General features: G+C 34.9%; 1 protein-coding gene across 4 annotated transcripts in view; it reads right to left on the bottom strand.

Annotated features, from left to right (window-relative positions):
* ash1 (histone-lysine N-methyltransferase ash1) overlaps nt 1-24205 on the bottom strand; it is a 498911-nt gene that overhangs the window by 442123 nt on the left and 32583 nt on the right. For all 4 annotated transcript variants that reach the window (XM_069848493.1, XM_069848495.1, XM_069848496.1 and 1 more), the window contains exons 2-3: nt 13239-13382; nt 12973-13104 (exon numbers count right to left, since the gene is read on the bottom strand). In XM_069848493.1, the coding sequence (XP_069704594.1) occupies nt 12973-13104; nt 13239-13358 (252 nt within the window). In that variant the 5' untranslated portion in view covers nt 13359-13382. The remainder of the gene's footprint in view (nt 1-12972; nt 13105-13238; nt 13383-24205) is intronic.

Raw genomic sequence — 24205 nt, 5'->3', positions numbered from 1 at the left:
ATCAAGATTAGACGACTTACGACTTCTATTTGATAAGCTGATAAGTGATGAGAATACTGAGTGAGGAATAAATGAGGCTGTAAGGGAGCGAAAAACAGCTATTTGCAAGGTGGAAAAATTTTCTGGAAAAATATGACAAATTTTTCATCTCACATCACAATATTATGTTAATATATTTACGTTAATAATTCTTTAAACCTGACATAAAGAGAAAGTCATCGCTTCACAGCTTGTGAACTAAGCTTTTAACTTCTTTCAGTAACGCTCCCAACTTGCTGATACTTGATCTCAACATTTTCCAAATAAACTATATATAAATTTAAATTTTAAGCTTAATTTATACAATTTATTAATATTACTGTTAATTTATATAGACATACAGTGAGGAAATTATTTCAGTACAAAAACCTCACAATGTCCTACTGCATGTAATCGGGAGTAAAATATTTTCTTGACATTTGTGTACCAATGGTCTCAATAATGCTTGATGAACAATTACTATTACTTTAAAATAATTAGTGCCTACTACTTAAAATGAAATACTGTGTTCATTTTATGTTGTTTCGAAATTACTGCAATATTTATATTTTCTTCAAATACTGTATAAAAATCATGTAAATAAATGATGCTTTACAAACAACTGCTTTGTGAATTATAACTGAGTAAGCCTAATGTTTCTTGTGTCACAGTTATCAAATATAGACGCTGACAATAACTGCCATTTTTGTTCTTCTGCTAAGTGTGTTTATAATGTTCAAATGTCAATTTAATACAATACTAGAAGCGCAGAATAGATTCTTCTATACCACTCCAGCTACTAACAGGTAAGAGCAACACGTGAATAATGACGCAATCTGCACAGACCAGCGATCCTGAGCACATACACTGCACATTCAGTGTCTCATTTCTGGTATGCCTGCTTTAAATGAGGTGTAATAGTGATTTAGAATCACCTTTAAGTGTGTCTTCATGCAATTGTCTTTAGACTCCTTGTCACAGGGTACAATGACTGCGCTTGTTGTTAAGACAACTGTCCGGAGACAGGTTTGAACCTTGTGACACCAAGCCACGAGATAATGGGGTAGGGTGGCTAGTTCCTTTCTCCCGCACTTGATATCCCCGATTCAAAGGTGACAGATTAAACCAGGAAATACATAATGTATGAAACAGCACATCTATAACTCAGGGCCAGGATACGTCACTGGTGACAATGCAGTTATTATGTGTAAATGGGCACAATTTTTCTTTTCATGAGGCAGAATATGCAATAATTTGTTTACTAGGAAACAAACTGTGATCTGTGTCCTCTTATCGTAATAGCTAAGTGGTCAGTGACGAATTGTTAGGAATGTGTCTGGGTAACGTAATACTCTCGAAATTTTTTATTTCACTTGGACAGATTAATTTGGCAGCTTTAATCATACACCTCTTTACTGTTTCTCCATCACTGAAATGTTTTAGATCACAGGCAACTTCCCAAGATATTGCATAACTAGTCAATAATATTCCATCCTGTTGTTTACATTTATTCTCTTGAATATTCTGTCCTTTCTTAAAGTTACTTAATACATTTACACGTTCTGGAACTAAATATAACGCATTTCAAAAAATCATATTTAGTATTCTACACAAATTTTGTTTCTAAATTTCCTTTGAAAGTAGTATGTATCAAGATGCCCCGTTATCGTTAAAGAGTCGAATGTGAGAGACGGTGTGTAATGTAAGAGAGTATTTCGAGAGGGAAAAATATAATGGCGGGCCTCTTTTACCTTTGGTGCAAGTCGTAATGAGAACTGCCACTTGTGTTAAAATTAATAAGAGCACTGTTTTTTTTTATTTTATTGGGTTATTTTACGACGCTTTATCAACATCTAGGTTATTTAGCGTCTGAATGAAATGAAGGTGATAATGCCGGTGAAATGAGTCCGGGGTCCAGCACCGAAAGTTACCCAGCATTTGCTCGTATTGGGTTGAGGGAAAACCCCGGAAAAAACCTCAACCAGGTAACTTGCCCCGACCGGGAATCGAACCCGGGCCACCTGGTTTCGCGGCCAGACGTGCTAACTGTTACTCCACAGGTGTGGACAAGAGCACTGTTATCGATATTGGAAAAGAAAAAGGCTGTGTGGATGAAGATGGCACAGGGTCCTCAAGACTTGAAACTCTGAGGAAAAGGGAGAATTGTAACAAATATAAATCCATTCCAGCAAGATGCTTTTCTAACAATATTACATAGATGAATACTGGCATTCAGGAAAGTAAAGGTATCACATTAAATTTAAACTTTTTACAGTTTACAGTTCTTTCAAAGCTTTTCTAGCAATATTACATTACACTGAAAAATACTGGTACCACCAGTACTATTACTACTACTACTACTACTACTACTACTACTACTACTAATAACAATAACAATAATAATAATAATAATAATAATAATAATAATAATAATAATAATAATTTACACTAATTTTAATGCAAAGTATTCAACAAATTGGTTAGTTATGTATACGTTCATGTCAGCTGTTCGTTACTGCACTCTATCGGCAGCGGCTTGCTTACATGTAAGATGGACAACATGACAACATTGCTCCCCCTTCTCTGTAAGCTGTCAAGTCAGAAGTAGTTTTGATCACACCACAATAATTTTTTTCAACTTACCGGTAACTAATAAACAAAAAGACTATTGAGAACCAGTGATAGAACCAAACTCCTTATATATTTTATTTTTAACCTTCTGGCAATCGCAGTGTGCCACGCCATGATTTTCTGGTTGTGTGTGGAGGGGATAAATACCATTTTGTCGTGTGCACATATATTCCTCCATTTGAGTGTCACCGCCGTAGGGTGAAGGTGTGTTTGTTCCTGCTCTATTTGCCTGCATTCTAGAACCATCTTTCCTCTCATTGTATTCCTGTCACACTAAGGAAGCAGTGCATCTGGCAATGTAAGTAAAACTCTCTCTATCTTTTTGTTTTATTTTTGGCTTTATAAATTACTCATATTACTAATTACTTGTTGTAACAAAATTTTTGTTCACATTGAATACTTCTTCCAATTTGCACACTATAACTGCCATACAATATTCATTATAATTGCGCAGATGTAATTCTTACTGTTTTATGGGCTTATCTCGAAATCTATTGTGTTTATTCATTATACTGGGAGCGCCAATAAAAAAATGCCTGATTTAAAACATATATTGTAATTAAATACTCACTTGAGAAGCAGATATAACCAACCACAAATTATTAAAAAGCGTTTATTTACTGCTGAAAGAGTAATTAATTTCTGTTATATAAACAATATTGATTGGGAATCCATCTTCAATGTTCAAGAGACTTTACTTTTTTTTTTTTCTTATTGTACACAATCTTTAGTTTTTTATTTAAGTCCAATTTTTGTTTTACAGTTTGCTTAATGAGTTTTATTCTTGCTTATTTATTTGCTTTTAAATTATTCTAATGTAGCTCGAATCTTTCATATATTTTTTTATTTAATTTTAGAATATTTTAATTTATCATTCAAAGTCAAGAATGTAAAACTAAGTATTAGCAAAAAACATAAAAACAAATGGTACTCTATAGAATTAAAACAGATGAAAACCCAATAATTAATACTACATGATATTTATAAAGAGACTGGTCTGCTCATACTTAAAAATAAATTATATGAAATTAAGAAACAATACAGAAATCAATTAACTCAAGCGAAATTAGATCATAATGTAAAATTAATTGTCAACTATGGTAACAAATGTAAAATTGCCTGAAATCTGATAAATAAGGAAAGGTCTAGTAACTCTCAAAATCAAATAATCATAATATATTGCTGAAAGAGTTTAATGAATTTTTCATTGACTCGGTGGACAAAATCAAATCCAAAATTCAATGCTCTGAGCCATCCTCTATGGAAATACTAACCAGAAATTACAAAATCTCATGTGCTTTTAAATGGAGAGAGGTCACCACTGAAGAGGTATGGAACATAATAAAAACTTTGAAAAATCAAATTCAAAAGACATTTATGATATGTCGAATGATTTTTTTTTTTTTTTTAAGTTCTAAATTCAATTTATATTCCTCTTACAAATATGATCAATATTTGTCTAAAACAAGGTATATTTCCAGATCAATTAAAAATTTCGAAAGTAATCCCAATTTACAAAAAAGGCAATAGATCAAGGCCAACTAGTTACAGGCAAATCTCTATCATTCCAGTGCTAGCTAAGATATTTGAATATGTAATTTTCAATCAAATTTATGACTACTTTGAAAATTCAAATCTCTTTAATACTAATCAAATTGGCTTTAGAAAAAGGAAACCAACAAATGATGCAATTGAGCTTTTAATACCAAAATTTTAAGAAATTTTGACAATAGATCTCAAGTTAATGCTGTATTTTGTGATCTCTCCAAAGCGTTCGATAGCATTGATTACAAATTAATTTTATCAAAATTAGAATTTTATGGTATTTGAGGGAATACATTAAATATTTTTAGAACATATCTTCATGGCAGAAGGTGAAACTTGGTCAAGTCTCTCCAGTACACATTATGGTGTTCCACAAGGCTCAATAATTGATCCACTACTATTCTTAATAGTAATTAATGACATTCATGAATTCATTACAGCTATAACAATTATATATGCTAATGACACATTCTTATGTTCTAGCTCTACTCTGAATGAATTACATGCTCTAACCAATGATATTCTATCAATGATGGCTTTATGGTTTGAATCTAATTGTTTTTTGCTTAATCAAGAAAAGACTATCAACATAACTTTTAGCCTAAATCATCTGCTAAAAAAGGACAACATACAAAACTATATTAAATTTCTCGGACTTTTTATAGACTGCAGTTTAACATGGCAAAAACATATTGAATATATATGCACAAATTTATCAAGAGTTATATATTTATTAGAGAAATTAGTGACTTGCGTTTCTCAAAATTATTTAAGATGTGCCGACTTTTCATTCTTTCAGTCGATAATCCGGTATGCCTTAATTTTCTGAGGAAATGGTAGCAAAATTGGGAATGTCTTGATTTTGCAAAAGAAAACCATTAGAATTCTATGTCAATCAAAATATCTTGAACATTGTCGACTACTTTTCAAACATTCACAGATATTAACTGTATAAATGTGTAATCTAATAGATTAATTAATCAATTTCTGTTGTAAGATTAATCGATCAAAAATATTTAATCGAATAATAGAGTCTATTAAAATTAATCTGTTGTAGTTGATATTAATTATTATTTTGTTAATACAAACTCATACCAAAAATTCTGACAATATTTCTCTATCGGAAATTGCTTACTTAAAAGCAAATAGTACTGTTATTTTCTAACTGTAAACCTGGTAGTGTAGGAAAAATCTTTGCACAAACACTTCAGAAAGAGATGGAGATATGAGAACAGTGACCTAGTCTACCTCTATTGAAAGTTGAAACACAATGCAAAACCCTTATGAAGTTTTATGGTTTTCCAAGAAAACTTCCACCTTGTTGTCAGCTCATCTTCCTAGCATATGAAATACATACTTTTCTGGGATTCGTCCCCCTCATCCCTTATAAAATAGCTATGTCTACACTGTGTGCAAGTGAGAGTGTAACTACCTTCTTCTCTTTCTAAAATCTGGTAATTCAATTACAATAGGGGCCAGTCTTCTGTTTCGACCACTGTACCACAGTTGCAGTTTCTGTACTAAGTTTGTATATGAAGGTTATGTGTTTAGTTCGATAAAGAAAAAAAATAAGTGTTCTGTGGTTTGTGAAAAGTGTAAACTCCATTATGTCATATGAGAATTTGAAAGGTAAACTCAGTGAAATGTTTGGATTTAAATTGAACGATCGTGGAGAAGTGCTCGACAGAAGGAAAGTTTTTTTGTGTTTAGTTATTGTAACTAAATGTAGAGCGGCACTTAATTCGGAGCATGTGAATGCACTCACATATTTAAAATCATGGATGAAGCAGTATTAACTAGATGAGTCTTCATACTTTTTTATATTTATGTTTATCTCTAAAATTCGCGGAGAAATTGACACAATAAATTATAAGCCTCATAATAAATATGTTAGTAAGTAAATAAAATTTTTTTTTGTAATATAATGATACAATATATACAGATATACAACATTTAATACTTATGCTTATCATTGAACATAAGTTAAATTTAACAATAATTGTGTATTACAGAATATTAAAACATTTTTTTTCAACTCGATCAAAACTCGATTAATCGATTAAATTCAAATAGTTAATCATTTTTGTCAATCGGTCATTGAAAAGATGAGCAGTCTCAACAGTTTCTTTATCGAATTGGGCCCATTTTCTTTAATTCTGTATCATTATACAATTCCACAGAATTGTCTTTAGGCCCATCTCTAATGTAGCGCTTTTGTACATTGTCCCATTATTGTGCCACATCTTCCGCATGTTCTAATAAATAAATCGACAACTTCCAAGATGTCCGCCATTTTTGTACAAAGTGACACTTTCGGCTCAAAGTGTGGTCGGAAGTACACTTTCATCCAAAGTGTTCCTTTGCACCAAAGTGTCGACTGTGCAACGGAAAAGTGATACTTTGCGTCTTCCAAAGGACACTTTAATCGAAAGTGTCGACTATGAATACCAGGCTAAGATGTTGATACAGCGTCGTAAAATAACCTACTTAATTAAAAAATCGTCCTCGGCCGGGATCGAACCTGCAACCTCGAGCATAGAAGGCCAGCACTATATGTTGATGATGATGATGATGACGACGACGACTTAGTTAATTATATATTCGAAGTCTTCAAATATAAATCTGTAGTTGGATGGTTCACTTTTGCAGATACTCGTAATTTGACACATGTTATTTGTTTTTAAAACTATCTACAGTGTTCAGTATATAGCTAATTTACAAATTATGTCATGAAAAATAGCTTGTAAATCAACACTGAAATTTCTGAAGTACGAGTATTAGGCGTACTATCATTGTAAAATTTTCTTACAGGAAAAAGTAAATAATCGGCTTAAATTTTATTTTTAAATAATGCGAATTATTGATGATACAGTGATGAGCTGTAATGACAGTAGAAATAAAGTCTTAACTCTTTTTACCAGGAGATGTTTCAATGTCATCTGGTCGCTCGCTAGCCATTTTCAGGATTCTTATGATACCTGCATTACTAACGCAGGCGTATTTAGCAGCTCTGGACATAGCCTGCCTTAGGGGAGCGATTAGCCTCTTTGTCACAACATTCCATTATATTCTTTATAATCTTCCTCTCTTTACAGTGTATTACTTGGCCACTCAGTCGAGTTGATCTTGGTTGCTCCATTGCTAAATATAAACTGTGAGGAGGTAATGTTTTCGTACTGGTGATACTCGGTGTTATCTGAGGTAGGCAGAATGCACACAGAGGTGACCAGGTTGTCTTCTCTTTTCCCCACTTCCCCGCTCTCATAAGTCACTACTAAACGCGGCCCTACAATAAAGTGAGGAGTCCAAAGATATAATGAACAAGAGAAATCACGAATCATATCATCGGCCTACACAAAGTCGAACATCACAGTTTTGAGATAAAGGAGATTCAATAATTCCTTGATATGTGCTATACACTGTATGTATTTGCCGCTATATTTACCAACATTTCAACACATTTTCTTTGCAGGTATCACCATAGGGGGTGAAACCATTCGTTAGGGGGTGAAACCATTCCGGAAGTTAACAAATGTAAATACCTCGGAATAACATTTAGCAGCGATCTTGGCTGAGGGGAACACACAACTCAAATGAGCTGACAAGATGCCAGAACTCAACTATGAGTGCACACAATACTGTGTGACTTAATTTGTGACTACCACATTCGACTTCAGAAATGAAGATGGTAATGGAAAAAATGAAATCAGAGATGTGTATGAACTAATCTGAATTTAAATGAAATGCTAATGGCATGGGCTATGTTCAAAAAGGTATTGAGCAATAGGTGTTCAGGAATTGATTTCAAAGATTTGGTGCAATTCATGTTATGCGAACAATTCCTTCTAATTGATTTATTTAATTCCATCACATACTGTAAATTGTGAGCGAGGATTTAGTTGCATGAATCTTGTAAAAACTCTCTTTCAGTAAAAGGAGTTGGCACTCTGCTAACAATAAATCTTGAAGGGTCTACTAGTAAGAATTTCAATGATTAGAGTGCCCATAAAATAACGTATTTTAATGTGATGTAAATTCAGCAGTAATTGATTCTAAACATACCTACGTCTAATGATTTACTTACATAAGTATATCGTACTTCATTAATTTTATATTTCTGCACAATTATTTATAATATTGCACAAGCATTTCGCAATTTGCACAAATATAATTTCTCATTTGTGCATTTTTGCGACAGCTATTTATTTTCTAGTTTAAACCCTGGTGCAGAGTCATCAACATCCACAACTCAGACTTCATTCTGGCAACAAATGAACGAAAACTTTAGCTTATAACTCAGAGTGACCTTAATGACCTGGTACGTGACTTTGGACGGCCAAAAAATAAAGCTGAGCTGCTGGAGTCCAGGTTACAGCAATGGAATCTCCTGAAAGACAATGCTCCAGTGAGTGTGTTCAGTTTTCGTCATCATTTGATTTAATCTTCAAAATTGATGGCAATCTTGTCTTCTGTAATGACGTAAATGTGCTTATGACAGCTGTTAATAACAGCTACAAACCAAATGAATGGAGCCTCTTCACTGACTCCTCCAAAACTAGTGTTAAAGCAGTTTTGTTACTTAATGACAACACTTTACCCTCTGTTCCTACTGGACATGCAAAACAGATGAAAAAATGCTATGGAAACATAAAGCACCTTCTTGTAAGAACTACGAAGAACACAAATGGCAGGTTTGTGAGGATTTGAAAATTGTAGCTATAGTGCTTGGACTTCAGAGACAGAGTAGCACATTCAAAAGGAGAGAATGCCCAGAAAGGACATCATTGGAACCTGGATCAAAGAACATTGCAAGTGCACCTCTAGTTGACCATAATTTGATCATACTACTAGTCTGCATAAAAAATTAAAACTGATGAAGAATTTCAAGTCCATGGACCATAATAGCACAGCATTTTGTTACCTCTGAGAAAAGTTTCCACACGTAAGTGAGACAAAAGTTGAAGAGGGGATATTCTTAGATCCACAGATTTCCAGGCTCTTCAAGCATATGCACTTGGATGGTGTACTATGTGATGATGAAAAAGAAGCTTGGCATACTTTCAGGAGGTAACAAATAATTTTCTTGGAAACAATGAAGCTGAGAATTACAAAGAATTGGTGGAAAATATACTGTCATGTTATGAAAAAATGAGCTGCAACATGTCATTAAAAATGCATTTTTTTCATTCTCACAAATGCAATAACGTAGATGTTTGTTGTAATTATCTTCACAAATCTTCCAAACCCAAAATATTCACACCTCACACTCTTTGCTGCAAATTATGCTGCTATAATATATAATATATGCGAGCAATTTTTTTCTAAAACGAATGCCGTGAAATCAAAACACGCTCCTACATAACGGACGAACATCTACTGGCACAATAAAATTATAGATTGCAAATTTTGACTTACCTCCAGATTTTAATAGATTAGTGTGCACAGAACTGAATAAATGTACATATTCAGCATTACTCGAATGAACAGATAACTTAAATGGTCATTATTCCTGAATTTAACTGTCCAGACACTTCAGTTGACAAACCACTGCTCAATGAAAGCAACCTTCATTCCTCCCCTGTCGCTTGTCTGATTCTGTGTACTGCAGGTAGTAGTTTGCATTACGTCACCTCACGTCATCAAACTATCAGTTCTGTCGACCTATGATCTACATTGTGTAAAAATAGCAAATGTCTATGACAAAAATTGCACTTAAAAAAATGCGCATTTCTTTTGGAGTGACCCTCGCAGTTTTGCAAGTTACACTCAGTGAAATATAAATACAAGCATTACCATCATCATCATTATCATCAACAAATGAAACAGACAAGGATTGAGCCTCCAAGGTCCGTTATGAGACCATTTTCTTTCTGGTCTTCCAATATCCCTTCTTCCTATCGGCTTAACTGTAGTGCCAGTTTCTGTAACCGAAATCCGTCCATTCTTAAAATATGACTTTTCCACTGTGACCTGTATTTCTATGTTCTCTACAATATTGGTCTCCCCAAGCATGCTTCTTATACTTACATTTTTAATATCTATTCTACAGAATTCTGCTAACAGGCTTAAGAATTTCATTTTTTGAGCTTCTAATCATCTTTTATACTTCTTTTTTAATATGCAGGTTCCAGAACCAAAACGTAAAGTGGGTTTTGATGTTATTTTATACAATCTTAGTAATTGTTCCAATTATTTTATTGAAATTATTTATTTTACTGTTTGTTTCTTTTATATGTGATACTAGCTCAAAGCACCTGGCATTGCTCGTGTTTTCCTTTTTGCTTCAGATTTAAGGAGATCTTGGCAACTCAACTACAGAAAACCAAAACGAATTACTGTCTTTACTAAGCTTTCCTCGTCCCTAAATATGAATCTTTACATACTGTCATTTAATGAATTAATGACCTTCTTAGCCAAAACGCCTGCCAAAATTAACACAACTTAAAACAGCTGAAGATCAGGCACCAAAAAGAAAAAATGTCATCATGTACCTACTGTTTTTGATTTTAATTAGCTTTGCCTTGTAATTTAGCTAAAAAAAATCCCCTCGGTCCCTTTACATCCGTTTAGCAGACTTAATGTTCTACATTGATGTAAAGCTGTGGTAACACAAATTTAATGTTGTTGTTGTTTTCTAATGCCAGGAATTTGACAATAAAGTCATTTGACCTCTTGCACTCCAATATTTTTTCAAAGATATTGTCATGGTTAGCCACTGACACACAGATTTTGAGATGTAATTTCCTATCTATGTATGCTTTTTCATTTGACGTTTAAAGACAGTTGACGATTAACAGGGAATTCTCTTATTCTCAGTCTGAACCCTTGGGGTATCATGGTGAGTTAAAATTTACCTCCTTATTGGTTGTATCAAAGAATCAATAGTAAATAAAAAATATGTATATAATAGGACTGAAAAATGTTATACCCCTCGTCTGCTTTACGCCCACTTATGTCATACCCGGTTTCTCAAATGACTCGAAAAATGTCTTACAAATACTTGTACAAAATACTGTACATTAATTATGTCATTTTTTATGAATAACCGCACATACTGAAAAATAATATAAGGACCTAAGGACCAGGTTGCCAGCATGGAAAGTAAAAGTTCTAATCATTCAGCTAATGGTGTGCCCCTTATAAAAATATTACAGAGTATTTACCATTGTATTACTGGTACTGACAAAAACAGTTCACTCATTCACAATCTAAAAAGAAGTCCTATAACAACCTAGAAAATGTTCCAGGTGTCGTCCATTACTCTCTCGCTAAAAAAATCAACATTTCCCACAAGAATCAAGAGCCAACTTCCAATGGGCTTCATATTATAATCAAAATTTATCATGACACCAACCTATGTATATCACTTAAAATTTTTTTTTTCACTGAGGAGCCCAATCTGGGCTGCTTTCAATTCAATGTCATGTATTGTATTTGTATTTCACTTAGAAGTGGTCTGTGTAGCACTAAAGGTGCTGATTGATCAATACATTATTAAAAAACGTATTAATTCATGAAAATAAAATTCATATCAATTATCCATATTTATAAAGACAAATATTATCTCATATTCAATGAAAATAAACTATGATGCTGAATAATAGTAGTAGTAGTAATAATAATAATAATAATAATAATAATAATAATAATAATAATAATAATAATAATAATAATAATAATAATGGAAATACTTCTTTTGCTGGCATTTTTCATATTACAGTGGCTTATCATTGTACCACTGAGCACAGCTTTGCCAAGTGCACTGTTGCCCCATCAGACAGATAGCAGGCCTATCACAGGAAGGTAATAAGATGATAGATGAAAAGTGATGACGAAAAGGCAATGAGCATTGGAAACGAGTTGGTCATGGCTCCTGAAACTGATACTACCCCAGCACTCGCCTAGAGAGATTTGGGTAAACAACTAAAAAAACCCTAGTCAGGACGATGATGATGAATAAATTTTTTGCACCAGTTAAATCTAGAGAGAAATGTTGATCAGAGAATGCAGCAAGACTGAACACATTACAATCATTAAATTTAATTTAAATCATTTCCATCACTAGTCATCATTATTGTAATAGTTTTCTTACAGCATTTGTGAACGAATTCCGGCTTTAAAACATGCAAGCATAATTAATTACAAATAACACAATGTACATCTACATCTTTAAAGCTCAATGTATTTGGACCAATTTGTACTATGTTTCTCCAAGTGTCTTCACTTCCAAAGTAGTAATTATCTTCTCACATTTTCATTTCAAGCTTTCATCCTCATTTCAATCTGGTTAATTTTATGCTTAACATCTAAAAACTATAATTTCTTTTAATTTTGTTTCAGTTCATCTCTTACAATAAAACTTTCTTTTTTATAATTACAGAGTGTACCGAAAACATGAAACAAAAATTAGTTACTTTTTCTTTACCTCATTTTAATAATTATTCATAAGCATGATGACATTTCAGTCACCTTACAATCTGTCATCAGACTTGCTTCTTAAATTCTCTGATCTTCATTTCAATGGACGTGAACCCAACTTCCCTCCCAGCCTCCTAGAATATATTAGACTCGCATATGTAATTGCTGACTACCAATCACCATAGCTCACGCAATGGCACCAAGATAAGAAAAGCAGAACAGTATGTGTAATTTCGTTATGCATGATTATTCGAGTCTTTTAAATTCGTTACATTTCGTTATTTTCGTTACAAGTAGGCACCCTGATAATTTTGTTACTACTTTTTAATACTGGAATTTATGAGTTTCTGCAATACTAACCTTGATAGCATCCATGTCCACTGTGGAGGGAAGGTCATCTGGTTCAGAATCTTCATCAGCTGGACGATGAATCACTGCACTCCACGCAGAATTTGTTAGTAATGGCAATGCATCACTGGACACAGCCCCGTACTTGAAAAGAGAAATGTGTTTCTGAACAAATCCTTCAATTGCTACATTACGATACTGTCAAATTTGAGCATACATCGAAACAAAGCATGCTGATTACAGTGTGTAATACAAGAGTAGAAATTTCAATGTCTTACCTTTTTAACATCACTGATAGATGTTCTGCGACTAGTGATGTCCTCTCCCCCGCCCTCGTACTGTGTATTGGAATAAACTGGTGATGTTTTATCTAGCTGGGGCATACTGTAAAGTTCCATGCAGCTTCTACTGGAACAGCATTGCTGCAAAGAACATAATTAGCACCAGTGAAAAGCTATGTCCAGTTGTAATTTTAAGATATACAAACAGTAATATGAAGTGGAATAACTCTTCTCGGGTTCTCAGCCAGGTGAGTTGGAGATTAGCTTCCAAGTTTTCGACGGCTAGCTCTGCCATCTTCTTCAGGGACGAAGTGATGTGGGACCATGTCTAGCCGGTATATATGCAAAAGTAGGGCTTCCCGCTGCGGGCCAATCAGGAGCTAGTACCTAGTCCCGACCGCCAGGCGCATTCTGGTTGGTGGACACAGCAGCCAATCAGGAGCTACTTGCTGGTCCCGACTGTCTGCCGTGTGCTGGTGGTCTAAGCGTATTGATGGCAGGTTTCCATGCTGTACTCAGCTGTAGACCCCCATCTCTGTTGAAATTATTGCCATCTAGCTGGATTTCGATGGCTTCCTTGAAAATTAAGTCCCAGTAACCTGATGTCTTGTCCAAGATGTCGGGCAAAATTAGCAGAATGCTAAGAAAACACGGGATTAAAACCATCCATAAGCCGCCCACAAAGATCCAGAACTTGCTGAGACCAGTTAAGGATGACCTTGGTCTCAGGACACCTGGTGTCTACAGAATACCTTGTGAGTGTGGGAAATGTTACATCGGGCAGACGGGACAAACTATTATGGAACGCTGCAAGGAACATCAACGCAGCATAAGACTATATTATCCTGATAAGTCTGCAGTAGCCCAACACAGCCTAGAAACTGGTCACAAGATAGATTTCGGTGCCACCACCATCTTGGACAAGACATCAGTTTACTGGGACTTAGTTATCAAGGAAGCCATCAAAATCCAGCTAGATGGCAATAATTTCAACAGAGACGGGGGTCTACAGCTGAGTACAGCATGGAAAGCTGCCATCAACACGCTTAGACCTCCAGCACACGGCAGACAGTCGGGACCAGCAAGTAGCTCCTGATTGGCTGCCGCTTCCACCAACCAGAATGCGCCTGGCGGTCGGGACTAGGTACTAGCTCCTGATTGGCCCGCAGCGGGAAGCCCTACTTTTGCATATATACCGGCTAGACGTGGTCCCACATCACTTCGTCCCTGAAGAAGATGGCAGAGCTAGCCGTTGAAAGCTTGAAACTAATCTCCAACTCACCTGGCTGAGAACCCGAGAAGAGTTATTCTATATCAAACGCCGGGAAAGCCCCAAGTCAGTAATATGAAGTGTTGAGAATGATATAGTCCTAAGCCACACAGGCAAAATTTTACAGGACAGCTTATTAAAGGTTTAGAGTCCAATGCTATTAGGTGCTGCATCATAATTTCTTCGACGTATACCTACGTCATTTGTTGAGTAATTTTACAATATTTTACTAGTTGCTTCCCCATATGTGTAAGAAATGAACTTGCACAAAAAACCATTTTTGTTAAAAGTGTGGCTTTGGACTATCTCATTCTTACTCCTTCATATATAGAATGTCCCAAATTTATGTATACACTCTTTGAAATACTATTTCACAGCAAATAAATGAGGTAGGAATACAATTTTTGCAATTTATGATTCAGAAGGCAGTGGAATGCATGAGAACATGTTAATCTGTTTATAAACAAAAATGGAAATGTAATTATCGTTCGATGAACGTAAGTGGATACTTAAAATGTTATTGGAAAGTGGAGAATGTTGTTGAGGTTTAACAATGTTGGAGGGTTGAATTTCGAACACAACCACCAACAAGGTTAACTATCACAAGAATCCGAGACAAGTTTGAAATCGACAGAACAGTGCAAGATGTGTTGAAAGGGTGGTGTGGAAGATAGAGAAGTTCCACCAATAACGAGTGTTGATGCAGTCATGCAGGCTTTTGCACAATTCCCAAAGAAGTCATGAGGCAATGTTCTCGTAAGATTGGTATCAGCAAATCCAGTGTTCATCGAATTTTGCAAGCTCAAAAATGGAAGCCTTACATTTCGAGTCTTGTCAACGCACTAAATGAGGATGACCCAGAGATGGATAGGGCGAAGAGGAAGTGCTGCGGAGTTCCCGTCTCGATCACCGGATTTAATCCCTCCAGACTTCTACCTAGGGGAGCTCTAAAGGACACAGTGTACGCCACAAAACCACAAACACTGTAGGAACTGAGAGTTCAAACTGAACATGTCTGTAATGATATTCCATTAGCAACAATCCAGTTGGTATATCGCTCTGTTGTATGTCATTGTTGTGAGTGTACTGTGGCGAAAGGGGGTCATTTTGAACATGTACAGGCTTAAGGAATACAAAACCGCAAAAATCGTATTTCTGTCTCATCTCATTGCTGAGAAATAGTGTTTCAAAATGTGTATACATCAATTTGGGACACTCTGTATACACTGTACAGTGCTTCTGTCATTATGCAAATATATTTTCTTCCGTAATTTACAGCATTTCAGTGTAAAGTAGAAACAGATTTTTTAACGACATGCCTACAGTCTGGCTTTTATGTGCCATTCATCTTTGACATATGGTCCACAGCTTCACATCCCTCTCGGAAGAGCCATAGCAGAGATTTTATTGCCCTTTAAAAATTCCACTGTCCTCAGAGGTTTGAACCCACAAATCTAGAATCCAACAGTATAGTATTGCATGCACTTCATAACTTAAGGGGAGCAGGGAAGCCATGTACAGAAGAACGTTAAAAGCATAGAAAAAGCCAGTAACATCCAGTCTACACTGCTTCAGTGTTGATACATCTTTTCTTTTGTATGAATTGTTTAGCTCTTGTCTTTCATTTACAGATTATATTCTGAACATTTGGCTCTGTTTTGTTTTTTGGTATTGCGATTGGAATTGTGATTTGTGTAAATGTACGAAAAAAACAACACAGTTATGTATTGTAATTTTGATATTACAATTTGGTTTACGATCATTTACAACATACGAGAATAACTGTTAACAACATAGCTATGGAAGAATAGAACACCAGTTAACAAATTCCAGAAACTTCTGGTGAAATAACACCTTTGGCGAAAATCAAACACATTAACACACAGTAAGGAGCCAGCTATGATTATGAATTTATTTAATTGCTGTGAAGATGAGAAGGAGCAAAAAGTAATTACCCCTACAAATAACACAATAAAGAAAGTTGCTACAATTGTTGGGAAAGTGAAGCTTCTGGTAAACAGATCTACAAGTTATCAAGGAGCACCCAGAAGACCTACCCACTACACCCAGAAATAACAAGACTAAAATTAATTTGCAAAAGAACATTTCAATAATATGTAATAAATAAAGAGGTAAATTTTAACTCACCGTGATACCCCAAGGGGTTCAGATTGAGAATAAGAGAATTCCCTATTAATTGTGAACTGTCTTTAAACGTCAAGTGAAAGCACACCTAGATAGGAAATTACATTAAATTTGTGTTACCATAGCTTTAGATCAATGTAGAACATTAAGTCTATGCTAAAAGGATGTAAAGGGACCGAGGGGATGTTTTGTTTAGCTAAATTACAAGACAAAGCTAATTAAAATAAAAAACAGTAAGGTACATGATGACATTGTGTTTGCAATGTGTGAACCTCGTAAGTGGTTAATGTGTTTGTTTATTCTGTTTGCGTGTGTTAATGTGGTTCTAATATACTTCCAATTAAAGATTCCAAAAGTGCACTCTTTGCACAGTGCATTAAAGGAAAGGATACTTAGATCAGATTGGAATGTCGTATTTTGCGACTGTTGCAGTAAAGAACTAAGCAATGCCATTGTTTCCGAATATTTTATATGGCAGTTGTTCTTTGTAAAAAATTACAAAACTTCTTTAAAATAATTAAATTATGATGTCCGTTTTTAAATCGTATCTAGGTAACCGTAAGGTCTATTATAATTTCAGATGAAATGTACTAAAAAATTTCAAGTCGACCAGCATGTAGAATCTGCTTCACATATTGCAAGAATGCAAAAAAGGAAAGAATCGCAAAAAATTCCATAGATCCCTCAGTTATGCCCATGGTGAAGTGGGTGTAGCGGCAAAAAACAAACTGGACAGGGTCATAAATGTGAACCCGGACGACGGATTCTTCTGTTGAGTGAAGGTTATTTGTGGAGAAAACTTGAATGAAGAATTTGACCTGACACTGTCACAAATAAATAAGTTCATTCAAGTTTAAACTCATTATGTCTTGCGATGTAGAGAGGTCATTCTCTATCTACAAAAACATATTGACTTACAAGCCCAGGAACCTTGCAGAAGCCAATTTAGAAATGTTGTTAGGTTGTTAACTGTGCAAAAAAAAAAAAAAAAAAAAAAAAAAAAGCGAAGTGAAATAACTTTTGGGATAAAAATTAAAGTGCATATTTCAATGTATTTTTCTTCTGATCATGCATATTTCATAGTTTGATAGTGCATGAATGCATGCATATTTTGGGATTTTGTAGTGCATGAAATGCTCATCTCAAGTTATTAGGAATGCAATTGAGGAATTTTACTTGGTTAAGAAAACTATCCCTCTTATTAAGAACCTCATGCTCAATGTCAAGGAAAAGATCGGCTGGAAGAGAAGTGCCACATCGCTACAGCAACTCATTAAAAGTGTGGGATTTTTATGGTAAATTTAAAGGAAATTCTTAATTGAATGACGTGATATTTTAGAGTGGCGAACAAGTCTCTCATCCAAATAAAAGAATAGCGAGAAAATTACAGAAATCTTTTATTTGGAAGAGTTCTGGCTTGACAGTAATCTCACAGCAAGAAAAAGTTGTAAAAAGGCAGGCAACATCACAGAATTAATGGGATGGTGTGGAGCAACAAAACACTTTATTAGTGCAAATATCAGTCTTTTTTTATGTATTCGTGTATTTCAGATTATATTCAAAAGTTAAAACTGAAACTGGATACAGGTAATCAATTTTATATAGGTTGTTTTAATCACTACATTATGTAAATATTTAATGCACAGTTCATTAGTGGCGTAACTTATGCAACTTTTCAGTAGGTCCTTCAAAATGTACTTAGTATAAGTTTTGAGAGGCCTGCAACACTCAAAAGGTAGGAACCATTGCTCTAGTCAATAAACATGAAACTAGTTGAAACTCAGCAATACTACCAATGACGAATGTTTTGTTCAGTTAGTAATTCCTCCTCTGCAGCGATTGAGTCTGACTGCTTCTAGTACATGGGACTACGGAACTCAGGGCCCTACTATCCATTAGAGGAGATCTGCAATATTTAACATGTTTCGAGAGTACTTACTTCAGGTATTCATTTGTGGCACCATTGAAATGAAATAAGAAAAGTGAAATAAGTAAGTAAACACATTTTCACAGCTGCGTGATGAGAACAAGGAATTCCAGTTTAAGTGGTATCAACAAGTAGTTCCTCTTCTTTACCTGATGATGAAGGTATACTGAAGCTTCAAAATAACGTGTTTTCATACAGCTCGTGCATTTTGTCAAGACACTCAGTAAGGGAACAACGTTTCTGTGGAGGGGGGAAGGAGTAGAAGGGAAGATTGGGCATGTGTCTACCGCGTTCAAGGCAAAGGCTAACCCATTCCCCTATAATTTGTAAGTAAACTCATCCAATTTCGTGCGCAGCTCTATAGGAAGAATGGGGGAGTGTCTGGACATAATGCATGAGCTGTACTATTAGAATTCTACCCCTTCAAAATTACATTCTGCAGTGGGTCATTCCATTTTAATATTATCCTCCCATCTACGTCTCGGCCTCCTTAAAGGTCCTTTTTCCCTCCGGTCTCCCAACTAACACTCTATATGCATTTCTGGATTCGCCCATACGTGCTACATGCCCTGCCCATCTCAAACGTCTGGATTTAATGTTCCTAATTATGTCAGGTGAAGAATACAATGCGTGCAGTTCTGTGTTGTGTAACTTTCTCCATTCTCCTGTAACTTCATCCCACTTAGCCCCAAATATTTTCCTAAGCACCTTATTCTCAAACACCCTTAACCTATGTTCCTCTCTCAGAGTGAGAGTCCAAGTTTCACAACCATACAGAAGAACCGGTAATATTTGATTTGCTCCCGGATTTGAGGGAGGTGGGGTATGATGATAGAGACTGGATTAATCTTGCACAGGATAGGGACCGATGGCGGGCTTATGTAAGGGCGGCAATGAACCTTCGGGTTTCTTCAAAGCCATTTGTAAGTAAGTAAGTGGGCCATTCACTTTGCAAGAAATTTAATGTTTTAAATCAAAATTATTCTTCATTGAGGCATATAACATAAATGAGATAACGCAAGCCACTCTGTGCAAACACTGAAAGCACAAAAAGATCCACTCCCAAGACAATTCAATGCAGAATCATCCCCTCCCACCCCCCAAAAATGTTGATGAGAATTAGCTTGTGCTCTTCTCCCTCCCCCAATAGAGATCTAAAACTTTTTAGTTCAGATGTTTCTTTTCTGTATAGTTTTTGGCAAGCTAGGAGAAGAGCTTTGTTGAGGATTTGTCCTGTTTCATGGTACCCCGTAAGTCATGCCAAATTGATTATAACAGTGAATTTTCCAAAGCCACATATTCTTCCAAACAGCATTGATTAAATGCAGGACTTTCAACAGCCAAAAAATATAATTATATAATACATGAGCATGACAGAACCAGAAGAAAGTGAAAAATATTATTATATACGAGGATATAATATGCAACATTGTACAAAAAGCAAAAAACAGCTAGTGGTATTTTAATTCAAATACCGCAAACTCGAAGTTATTAATTAATAATAATGACACTGTATAGAAAACTCAAAAATAAATTAAGTTACAGCATGAAACAATAAACAACACTTGAAACAATTTAAGCAACATTTATATAATAACAACAAACAATAATACAATCGATTTAGGAGACTTGAATGGATATTCACCAAGACTTACATACTTACTTACAAATGGCTTTTAAGGAACCCGAAGGTTCATTGCTGCCCTCACATAAGCCCGCCATCGGTCCCTATCCTGTGCAAGATTAATCCAGTCTCTATCAACACACCCCACCTCCCTCAAATCCATTTTAATATTATCCTCCCATCTACGTCTCGGCCTCCCTAAAGGTCTTTTTCCGTCCGGTCTCCCAACTAACACTCTATATGCATTTCTGGATTCGCCCATATGTGCTACATGCCCTGCCCATCTCAAACGTCAGGATTTTAAGTTCCTAATTATGTTAGGTGAAGACTACAATGCATGCAGTTCTGTGTTGTGTAACTTTCTCCATTCTCCTGTAGCTTCATCCCGCTTAGCCCCAAATATTTTCCTAAGCACCTTATTCTCAAACACCCTTAACCTATGTTCCTCTCTCAGAGTGAGAGTCCAAGTTTCACAACCATACAAAACAACCCAGGGATATAAATCCGTAAAAAGATGGAATAAGTCATTGACCCAAACTTAAAAGAACTAATATATCTTTATTACAACTTATAATTAACAAATTCTGACGTCATAATATCAATCTTTTAAATGTCATAAAAAACACCAATACAGAGTAGTAATAACTAAAACTTAACACCAAATAGCAAAAAGAAACAAAAAAACCGAGATACAGATGAACTTCACAAAAGCTAACAGGAAAAAATGCAGACATTTGTTTTACTTTCACCTTTGAAAATAAGCTAGATGATAAGACGTTTCCCAAAAATATCTATACGTAAATAACTAAAATGACATCCTTCGCTATCCAATAACCACATTTCACAGATTACAGAATTATAGTAATAATGGAATGCTGAAAATAAAAATAGTCAGAAAGTACAAAAATGGATTCAAGAATCATTTCATTTCATCTTCTCCATAACAGTGTACAATAATCATAAAATCCATTTCCTATTTCAACAGAAATTCATGCTTTCACAATCTCTGAACACATTTTGACCATTTTCAAGCCTGTCTGCATGTAACTATGAAATGAAAATCTTATGATCACAAAAACTGAAAATTCAATTTGTCAATTCTTCAGACTCCATATTTAAAACTTTTATCGACGAATTCATAAGGATTATTTACATACGAGATATACATGAATAAGCAAACAACTGCTGTCTCTAACTTCCAAAGTAATCTGTCTTCTGAATCATTTTCTCCTCTGCCTGGCTTCTCTCACTTCCTCTTTCCATCCTGTTCTTGGCCGGCCTCTCTTTCTCCATTGCTGGGAGCCCACTTCCATACTTTTCTCGGTAATCTCTCCTCGGACATTCTTTCCATATGCCCATAACATTTCAACCTCCTTACTTCAATGGTGACTAGGTCTGTTTCCATCCCACCTCTTATGTCCTTATTTGAAATCCTACTTAATTTTGTTTGGCCACAGCATCTTCTCCACTGCCCTCATTCTTTTTTTGTTTCTCTTACTCATCTCCTATACTTCAGACCTGCTAAGTACTTATCCTTTCAACAGAACCCTTCTATATTCCATTCCTTGTCTTTTTACTTATCATCTAATTCTTTTTATTATATCACTAGCCGTACCTGTGCGCTCTGCTGCACCCGTGAGAAGTAAATATAAAGTAATTACATAATTAAAATAGGACATTTTATCCAGGAAACATTTGTGTTTGATAGAAGAATAAATCGTTTAATATGTTACTTAATTTAAACTGTATTTAAAAAATTAAAATGCGATCATTTTGATCCAGAGACCACTCATTTGGTGCAATGACAATTCCTTTAACATGTTTCTTATTTGTTATTACATGCAACCATAGTTTAATGAAGATTGACATATCATTTAGTTTTAATGTGTAAACTTTATATTACTTGCGATATTATGTTTCCATTGAATTATGGTAATAACTTAATTTTAACCCTTATTTTCTACGTCTTCAGTAAATGGCGCTTGGCCCACTATGGTTCTGAACCCTTCAATTAACTTAAATAGTGATACAGCATATATGTAATTATATTTCTTTCTTTCGAAAATGTAAGAATTCACGATCTCCTATGTACCATTGCCATGGAATGAATAAAAGTGTCTTTTCTTCCTACTCGAAAATTTTATATTTTGCACATAGGAGTTACTGCAGGAACAACGACGCTATAATCTGAGGCGGCGGTGAAAATGTATTGTATTGTTATTTTAAAAGTTTTGTATATTCTTAAATATAAGTCCTATCAAAATTTTTCAAAGAATAAAACTTATCGTAAATCATTTTTAAAGAAACTTTTGTTATGTAACATGTTTCACAAAAATCAATAATAAGCGAGATATTTCGATTTACTTAGTTCAGGCCCGCTTATAACCCCCTTTTAAATAATGTATTTTGAATGTCATATAGCCTAAAATCTAAGTTACAACGAACTTAATTTATTTTTCAATTTTCATCGAAATCCGTTCAGCCATTATCATGTGAGAAGGTAACTAACATCCAGCCAGACAGACAGATATACATACAAATATTTCAAAAAAGCGATTTTCGGTTTCAGTATGGTTAATTATACATGTTAACACCAATTATTTTTGGAAAATCGAAAATTACCAGAAAAATTTTGGCTACAGATTTATTATTAGTATAGATGTAGTTGTCTTATAGCTACATTTTCCTCGTCCTATTCTATTTATTTCTTGTTCGTTTGTACCCTCAGGGGATATCATCACTCTTAGATATTTGTAAGTTGATGTTACATATGGTAGATCCCTCAAGGCTAATGTGTTCAATTGAGCTTCCTATTATCATAATTATATCTTCTTGGTGTTCATATACATTTTTTACTTGGTTATTTAACGACATTGTATCAACTACTAGGTTATTTAGTGTCAATGGAATTGGTCATAGCAAGATGAGGTCGAGGATTCGCCATAGATTACCTGGCATTCGCCTTACAGTTGGGGGGGGGGGGAACCTTGGGGAAAAAATTCAACCAGGTAATCAAACCAAGCAAGAATCAAACCCACGCCTGAGCACAACTATGGGTCAGCAGGCAAGCCCCTCAGCTACAGGTGGTGGGTGTTCATATTCAGAACTCATTTTTTTTTGTGTCACTGAACTTTCTCAACATGTATTCAACGTCAGCTTTATCCTCTGCCATAATAATCTATCATTAGCAAAGAAAGGGTAAACAGTTCTTCATCATCTACAGAAATCATGCTTTTTGAATGCTATGAAACTCTGGAGCAATTTCTGCTAAAAACCTCTCATATATTAGGTCTTTCACTCTTGCATTCCTATGATTTCTAACGAACTTCATTCCTTTCTGTATTTTTTTTTTTTTTAGTTTTTTATTACCTTCCACACTTTGTTGGTCCTTGTGCCAACACCTCCTCTCTCCCATAAAGTTTTCTACATTTGTACATAAACTGTATACTGTCAGGTTTCATTCTTTCCTTTTTAATTGATCATATTACATTTCTCTGCTTCCCCTGTCTTTTGTGCTTAACCAACGCTTATACAGGAACATCATTTTATTTTTACTAACATTTTTAATATTAACTTGCCTATACCTCTGGATCAACGCCGTTTGTTACCTCCTTCCACGACTGGAGTTCGATGATACTGGCGTAATATACAAACAAATCATTTCACTAGGTATAGTAGGGAAGAAAAGTAGTTCATCCATTTACGTAAACTAGGAAATATTGTGCTTTTGAGTTTGATCATTTTCATTAGATTTTTGTTTAATCAAAATACAGTACAGTATTAACAATAAGTGTTTTTACTCAAGAACTGAGCTGTCCATGTGGACATATTCTTTATGCGGTGTATATTATACTGTCTACAGCACATTAGCATACAATATAGAGAATGAAGTTAAACTGAAAAATAATCATAATATGGATATTTAGACACATTTTTCTAAATGGTGGCCGTTCATTTCGATACAGGCTTCAGTTCTATGTGCATATTATAGCACTATA

The sequence above is a fragment of the Periplaneta americana genome, chromosome 15 (assembly GCF_040183065.1).
Source record: "Periplaneta americana isolate PAMFEO1 chromosome 15, P.americana_PAMFEO1_priV1, whole genome shotgun sequence".
In the NCBI taxonomy this organism is placed as follows: Eukaryota; Metazoa; Arthropoda; class Insecta; order Blattodea; family Blattidae; genus Periplaneta; species Periplaneta americana.
The sequence above is the reverse complement of the archived record's forward strand: the minus strand, read 5'-3'. Positions and strand labels throughout refer to the sequence as shown.